Source organism: Pteropus vampyrus, unplaced genomic scaffold (assembly GCF_000151845.1).
Source record: "Pteropus vampyrus isolate Shadow unplaced genomic scaffold, Pvam_2.0 Scaffold593, whole genome shotgun sequence".
NCBI lineage: Eukaryota > Metazoa > Chordata > Mammalia > Chiroptera > Pteropodidae > Pteropus > Pteropus vampyrus.
Genome location: NW_011889374.1, coordinates 81,912 through 89,678, shown reverse-complemented (window position 1 = coordinate 89,678; position 7,767 = coordinate 81,912). Strand labels below are relative to the sequence as shown.

General features: G+C 54.8%; 1 protein-coding gene across 1 annotated transcript in view; it reads left to right on the top strand.

Moving 5' to 3' along the window:
* The window catches only part of VSIG10L (V-set and immunoglobulin domain containing 10 like), a 9,748-nt gene extending 4,790 nt beyond the window's left edge, over positions 1 to 4,958 (top strand). The window contains exons 4-8 of the mRNA XM_011384584.2: positions 498 to 774; positions 1,031 to 1,327; positions 3,166 to 3,279; positions 3,492 to 3,646; positions 4,141 to 4,958. Of these exons, the coding sequence (XP_011382886.1) occupies positions 498 to 774; positions 1,031 to 1,327; positions 3,166 to 3,279; positions 3,492 to 3,646; positions 4,141 to 4,212 (915 nt within the window). The 3' untranslated portion in view covers positions 4,213 to 4,958. The remainder of the gene's footprint in view (positions 1 to 497; positions 775 to 1,030; positions 1,328 to 3,165; positions 3,280 to 3,491; positions 3,647 to 4,140) is intronic.
* Positions 4,959 to 7,767: the final 2,809 nt, after the last annotated feature.

Below are 7,767 nucleotides of genomic sequence, written 5' to 3'. Positions count from 1 at the left end.
CTGAGACTTCTTTCCTATTTCCAGAGGAGGACGGGGTATTTCTTCCCTCCTTTAGGACATGAGAAAGGGAGACTTCTCAACTCCAGGAAAAAGGATTGATTTATTATTATTATTATTATTATTATTTTATTATTATTATTTTTGGGTCTTTAGCTTTACAGAAGGACCCAGGGTTTTCCTATATGTCAGGTGGGGCAGGGACGAAATTTCTTTCCTGGGTCCAGGAAAATGGCTGACACCTTCTCACATGTTCAGAGCACTAAATCGTTGAGATTCACACGAGTGTCCCAGCCCAGGACCTGGCCTCTGGCATGTGCTTAGTCAGTCCTCTTTAAGGAAAGGCGATGAGTGACGCGCAGGGAGCGAAGGGCCGCGCTTCCTCATGTGGCTGAGGCGTCGAGCCTTCATCGCTGATTCGCCCAAGGACGCGGGACTTCTGTGACTCCAGGCAGGACAAGGTCCCGATCTCCTTGACTGGTTTTCTTGTGCCTGCAGAGGCCCCTCGAGAGGTGCTACTGCATCCGACGGTGGAGGAGACACAGTCAGGGGAGGCAGAGGTGGCGCTGGAGGCCTCTGGCTGTAGGCCACCTTCCAGAGCGTCCTGGGCCCGGGAAGGGCGGCCCCTGGCCACCGGAGGTGGGGGCCGGCTGCGGCTCAGCCAGGACGGGCAGACTCTACTCATTGGCAACTTCAGCCTGGACTGGGACCTGGGAAATTACTCCGTGTTGTGCAGTGGGGCGCTGGGCGCTGGGGGCGACCACATCACTCTCTCTGGTGAGTTCTTGTTCTTCCCAGAACTGAGGAGTCCAGATCCCCAGGCCCGCCCCCTCAGACTCAGAAATCCAGATCCTCAGTCCCTCCTCCCTCAGACCCAGGAGTCCAGGCCCCCAGCCCCTTCCCCTTGTTGACCCAGAAGTCTGGGTCCTTAGACCCTCTTCCCCAGGGACCTATGAGCCCAGGCCCTCAGCAGCCCCCTTCCCTCTCCCCTCCAGGACCCACAAATCCCGCCCACCCGCCTTGATCTCCCCAGGACCCTCTATCTCCTCGTGGAGGTTGCAGAGAGCCCAGGATGCAGCAGTGCTGACTTGGGACGTGGAGCGCGGGGCCCTGATCAGCGGTTTTGAGATCCAGGCTCGGCCGGAGGGGCCTGAGCAGGGCAGAGCCAACACTTACAGGGACTGGGTCTCCCTGCTCGTCCTGGGGCCTCGGGAGCGATCTGCTGTGGTGCCCCTCCCTCCTCGGAACCCCGGGACGTGGGCCTTGCGCGTCCTGCCCACTCTGGGGGGTCAGCCGGGGACGCCCTCATCGAGCCGAGTGTACAGAGCCGGTGAGTTGGGGCCATGGGAGCCCCCCCTGGGCTGCCTCCCTCAGTCTGTTTCAGTGGACCCTTCCGCTCCCCAGCATTACTTTCCTGGGGCTGCTGGAATGTAGGACCACGGACTGGGTGGCAGAAACAACAGAAACGCGTTCTCTCACAGCTTTTGGAGGTCAGAAGTCCAAAACGAAGGTGTCAGCGGGGCTGTGTCCCCTCTGAGACTACGGGTAGAATCCTTGCTCACCTCCTCCAGCTTCGGATGATGGCTGTCAATTCTTGGCATTCCATGGCTGGCAGCCATGTTGGTCCAATCTCTGCCACGGCCTCCTCCTCCCTGTGTGTGTCTCTGGCTTATACTTGTAAGGACACCAGTCATACTGGTTAGGGTGGACCCTAATGATCTCACCTTGACTTGCGTGGTTGAATTGCATCTCCCCAAAAAGGGTATATTATCATCGTGACCCCCGGGACCCGCGAAGGTACCCTCATTTGGAAATAGAGTCTCTGCAGGTGTAATCAAGTCAAGATAATCTGAAAAGACGCTATTTCTAAACAAGTTCACATTGACAAGCGCTGGGGTTAGAGTGTCCATATAGCTTTCTGGTGGGACACACAGGTCAACCCATAACAATCCCCAGCTTCTAAGTATTGGATGTCTCGGCGTTCAGACCTCTTCACTACCTGTGTGTCTCCCCAGGGGGACTCTGTGTATTCTCCCTGCCTTGAATTTAATTATTACTCGTATGACTCTCGAATGTCTGACCCCAAGCCCAGACTTTTCTTCTGAACTTCACATTTGAAAAGCCACCTCCCTAACCTGGCTTCTTCATTTTGGATGTCCAATTGGCTTCTCAAACTTCACATGTCCAAAACAGATTTCTCAACGTTTTTGCCCCAAACCGTGTCCCCCCGTCTTTTCCATCCCCCCTCCCCCACTGACAACTCCCAGTCTTCCCAAGCCTGGCTGATGGCACCACCCACATGCTCAAGTCACCCCTGACATCCCCAATACCAGCAGGTCCTGGCAACTTGCCTTCCAAAATGCATTTCTAGTCCATCCATTTCTTTCCATCTCTATGCAGACGCCCCCGTCAGATACCACGATCCCCTCCTGACTCGACTTCAGCAGCCAAGTCTCGTGATACCACCGCCCCCCGCCCCCACCCCGTGCCCTCCTACAACTTACTCTTCATACGTAGGAGCCAGAGTCATACGGATCGGCCCATGTCGCCGCTGACCTCCTCGAAAGCTTTTCATACATTCCTACGAGCTCCCCAGGCTCTGGCCCCGCTCAGCCCTCCATCGCCATCCTCTTCCTCTTCGTCTTTCATTTCGTACCTTCCACCCACACTGGCCTTCGCTGAACACAGAAGACTCTTCCCTACCTCTGAGTCTTCGCGTTTTCTGTTCCCTCTGCTTGAAACATCCTTCGCCCTGTTTAGCACGCCTGGCTCCTTATCCTCCGGGTCTCTGCTAATACGTTCCTTCCTTGGGGACCTTCCCTCATCACCCTTTCTAAATGTCACCTCCCCTGCCATTATTTCAATCACAACATATTTATTTTTCTTCTGAGCACAATCTGTAATTACGTTATTTATTTGCTCATTCATTTCTGATTTCTCTCCTAAAATTAATCCCCATGAGAGTCGTTATCTTGATTTGCTCGCCGATGGATCTTCATCACCTGGTAGAATGCCAGGCCCATCCCGGTCCCTCCGTAAACGTTAAATGAATTGAGAAAGCTGGGTCCCGGGTTCCTGGTTTCTGAGCGGCTTGGGGTTGGGGGGGGCTTGGGAGACAGGCCCGGCCACGCCTCCTGCTCCCCTTAGCCTTCACTTTGTCTCTTCCAGGCCCCACCCTGGGCCCCGGGACCATCGCCGGCATCGTCCTGGGCTCCCTACTAGGCTTGGCACTCCTGGCAGTACTTATCCTTCTGTGCATCTGTTGCCTGCGCCATTTTCGGGGTGAGTGATGGGCCAGCAGGTAGCATCTTCAGATAAAACTCCATTGGCGACTCGGCTGGGCCAATCAGCGCAGTTTCGGGTCATCCATCCCGCCTTCTTACCTCCATATCAGCCAATCATACGGAGGCTCCACTTCAGCCCAGCTTCCCTCGCCATTGGTCGGGTCTGCGTGTCACGTGTTTCTGTGTCTCTTCGTCCTCTCTCTTTTTCAGGAGAGACTCTCAAGAAAAAGAAGCATCTCCCCGCCTTTTTCCCTGTGGTCCCCCCACCAGAAAAGAAGTCGCAGAGTGTGGCCCCAGCGCAGGCCCCACAGCCTCTGCCCCTCAAAGTCCCTCCGGAGGACCCTAGCCCAACCAGGGCCCACCAAGTGAGTGTGGGAGCCCCCGCGACGCCCTGTTTTTGTCGTTTAATCAGGGACACGGCAGTCCGAATTCTCTTCCTCCAGCTTTACTCGTTGTTTTAAGAAGCTGCTACAATTTTATCCTTTTTACATATATAAGAGTTGGACAGAGCTTCCCAGACAACGTTTATGTATTTTGAAAGAAGAACGAAGTTACGATTTTTCCTCAAAGGAGAGTAAGGTGGGACCTCCTTTATTTTTTTGCCATAAAAATGGGCAAAACTTCCATTTTGTCTCCGAAAGGGGATGCAGTTTCTCCTCCATGAAGTTGTGTCGTTTCGTGTCTCACCTCTCCCAAGGGTGGCTAGACATGTTTTTTTTTTTTTTTTTTATTCCTCGCAAATGGAGAGAACCCAGCTAACTTTTGAATCATGTGAGCTAGCGTGCTAGAAAAGAGAGAGTCGTTGTCACGTCCAGGGGAACCGCTGAGGTTGTCCCTCGCCCCCTCCTCTCTCTTCCAGGCCACCAGCCCCAGTCCAGTCGTCTCTCCAGGTGGGGGCCCGAAAACTGTTCGATCAGCCACACAGGTGTGACCGAGGCTAATGGCCTGCTCCGCACGGGAATTTCTGGGTGGGACTTCCTGTTTTGTCCCAGCCTTCCCATCCTGCTGTGACTGAAGGTTGGACCCCAAAAGTGGGACTTCCTGTTTTACTCCACCTGTGTTTGCATAAGAATATGAGACTCCTGAGCTGGGGGCAGACGCCGGCCTGTGGGTCGTGGATCGTGGATCTCACAGTGTGGTTTGCAAACCACCCAGCAGGCGAGATATGCAGGCCATGCAGCAGACAGGCGGGGCTTGGGCCGTGAGCATCTCCGAAAAGGCCTCCGACATCCGCTTTTGCCTCCTCCAGGCTGCACCCGACCAGTTTCCAGCGTCTTCATCATAAAACGGATCAGATCACATGTCCCTCTTCTCTTTAAACTCTTCTGTGGCTTCCCATTGTCATTCAGATACCGTCCAGACTCATCATGACCTTCGAGCCTAGTGCTCCGGCCTCCATCAGCCTCTCTGACTCCCCTTTCAGTACGCGCCCCCCACCCCGCTCTAGAAGCAAAGGCTTTCTCTCTGCCATACTTTATTCTCCCTTCAGGCCTTTGCCTCTAGAGTGTCCTTCGCCTGGAGCACGGCTCTTTCCCCTGTGTTGTTTATTTCCCGAGTGTAAAAGTGACCCTCACCATCTTAGAAGACCCTTCTTCAACCCCTGCCTTGGTCATGGGTTAAGTCCTAGCGACCCTGAACCTTCTGCTTCTCATCTGTAAATAAATCATTACTTGTTTAGCCTCTGACTTCCTCTCTAAGCCGAGAGCTTAGAGCTTCGTGGAGGCAGAGACCACGTCATTGTCTGCAGAATTTAACACAGAGCTCAGCAAACAGCAGGCAACCGATAAATATTGGTTAACCGATCAAACGTTTTGGTGCCAGCGACGGGCTGGGTTTGCTGCTGCTCTCCAGCACGATGTCTTCCTTTTTTCTTCAGCTGAGTTTCTCGGTGGAAATTTAGGGGGTGCATCAATGAAATTTAGGGGGTGCATCAAATTTGGCCGCCAATAACAGAGTAAATGGTGGCGAGAATTAACGAAGGTGGGTGGTTTCGAGGCTGGGTCAGCAACTTTGTGTCCCCCATCGAGGACCTGGGCTCATTGCACCCTCGTGCTGTACCATCCTCAGGGAGTTGGCGCGTTGTCTCACGTAGCAAGATGGCTGCTGCAGCTCCAGGCATCACATCTTCACACAACTGTATCTGAAGCCAAGAAGGAGGGAGCAGGGTTGTCTTTTCACACTCTCCCCTCGACCAACCTCATGAGTGGGGAAAAAAACTTTCCTGGAAGCCTACCAGAAACTTTCCTTATGTCTCATTGACCCCAAACTGGCCGTATCACTGCAAGGGAGTCTGGGAAACCAAATACCCCGGACTATATCACGGGAGGTGAGTCTGACAATGGAGAAGAAATAGGAAAGAAATAGCTAAAGCACAGGCAACCAGGAGAGGAAAAGGTGTGAGGCATTCTGGTTAAAAACAGGCCAAAGAGGCCTTTGGGAAACAGAGCTCATGGATCATTTTGAAAAGTTGAGGATTGGGGTCCTGGCTACCTGGACCCTCTCTATCTCTTCTATATCAATTAGAGTTTTCATTTCCTTTTTGATCATCAGAGACGTAACACCTAACACGAATCGGCTTAAACACGCAGGGGACTTTATTGCTTATGTCGGTGAAGGTGGGCATCAGGTGACTTTGGGTTCGGCAGCTTCAATGGTGTCATCAGGACTTTGTTTCTCGAGACCTTTCACTCCGCATTTTGTAGCGTTTCTGTCATTCTCAAGCCCCGCTTTCCGTCTTCCCCACCAATGCTGTCCCCACAGACCCGAGATCTTTCCCTGTGACGAAGGCCTGGACCTCACGTCATTGAGTCACGTGATCCAGTGGAAGACTGTCTCTTCTTGCTAATCCCATACAGCCCTGGTACTCAGTCTCTCGTTAGGCTGACCGGGTCATGCGCCCACCTCTGAGCCAGCCCTGGTGAAAAATGGCCCATGCCCAGTAGCTTAAGCCAATCAGAGGCCACCTCTGTAATGGCTCCATCCCAAATCTACTGAAGAGAGATGATGGTATGATGCTGGGGAGGCACCACCGACGACCTCCATGCACCCAAATCCTGAATGACATTGACACCTGCAGGCAGAGACTTTGGAAAAAGGCGTTTATTGGTGTGGTGGTCTCAACACTCCCCATGAATCGGAACACACGGCCCCCAGGCCCCTCCCCCAGCCCCTCCCTTACATCCCTCCCCCTCCCCATCCTGTCCCCCGGACCCTGGAAATGGAAGACAATGTGGGATGGGGCCCACGCCCCTGTCTGAGGTACAGTCACTGCGCCTTGCCCCCCTGCCCCTGCTCTGCCTTCTTCCCGCCCCCATGAGTGCTGGGTGGGGTGGTTGGGGGTGGGTGTTTATAGAGGGCCTCCTGGGAGTTGGAGGTGGTGACTCGGCAACTTGGTCTGGGCTCGGGATGTCTGTGCGAGGCCTCTGTCCCCCACTTCGTGTGATCTAGTGTGCCAGGGTGGGGTAGTCCTACAATCAGAGCTGAGCGCTCCATCCTGAACAACAGTGGCCCACCCTTGGGGAATGGCAGCTCGTCATTGACTACAGGACAGCTGGAGCCAGGGGCTATTGCTGGTCAGTCGCTGGTGTGTGTGTGCGTGTGTCTATCTGAGTGTGTGTGAGAGAGGTCAGGTCAGCCTTTCGAGGGGTACGGTTGGTGGAGAGGCCAGGGAGGAGTAGACCAGCAAGCCCACAGGCAAGGGGCACTGAGGGCAGCTGGCTGGAGCTGTGGGTGGCCGGGGAGGGTTGGGATGGGGCAGGGCAAAGCACTGAGACAGACAGGTGACCACAAGTACCAGCCTGACAGTTGATGGAAGCACCGATTGGCCCAGGAGGGGGCCAGAAAGTCCAGGGAGGAGGGTGGGGGGAGCAGGGCAAGTGGGAAGGTCTCAGGCGCTGAGCCAGTGATGGAGCCTCTGGCTACAGGCGGTTGGTGGTTGACAGCAGGGGGCGCCTACAGCCCAGAGGGAGATACCCCACCTGCTCACGAAGGCTGAATGACAGCTTGCAGGTGAGTATGACAACCCTCCCCACCCCCACCCCCACCCGCCTAGGAGACACCTTTCAGCCGGGAAGGGAGGGGGTTGGTGTGCGTGCATATACTGGGAAACCTGCCTTCACGCGTCTCCCAGGAAGCCGCCCTACCTACCTCCTGCCCGAGGGGGAGGGGCAGCACGGGCGGGAGCAGTGGATGTGGTGTGTGGGGGGGGAGGGAAGATTGCCGAGTCCCCTTCCCCACCCCACCCAGCCACCCCCACACATACACACACGTGCAGGCCCACGCGCACACACACACCCACTACACACATGCGATTCAGTTGACAGCCTGAGCTAAGAGAGGGGTGTGGGGTGTGTGTGGAGGGGTCACAATCGGAAAAGTGAACGGTGGCGAGAATGGCTGTAGAAAGATGCATAATTTTGCTTTATCCCTCACAGTGATGGGTTCTCTAAAGATCTTTCCTCCTCCTCCTCCTCCTCCTCCTCCTCCT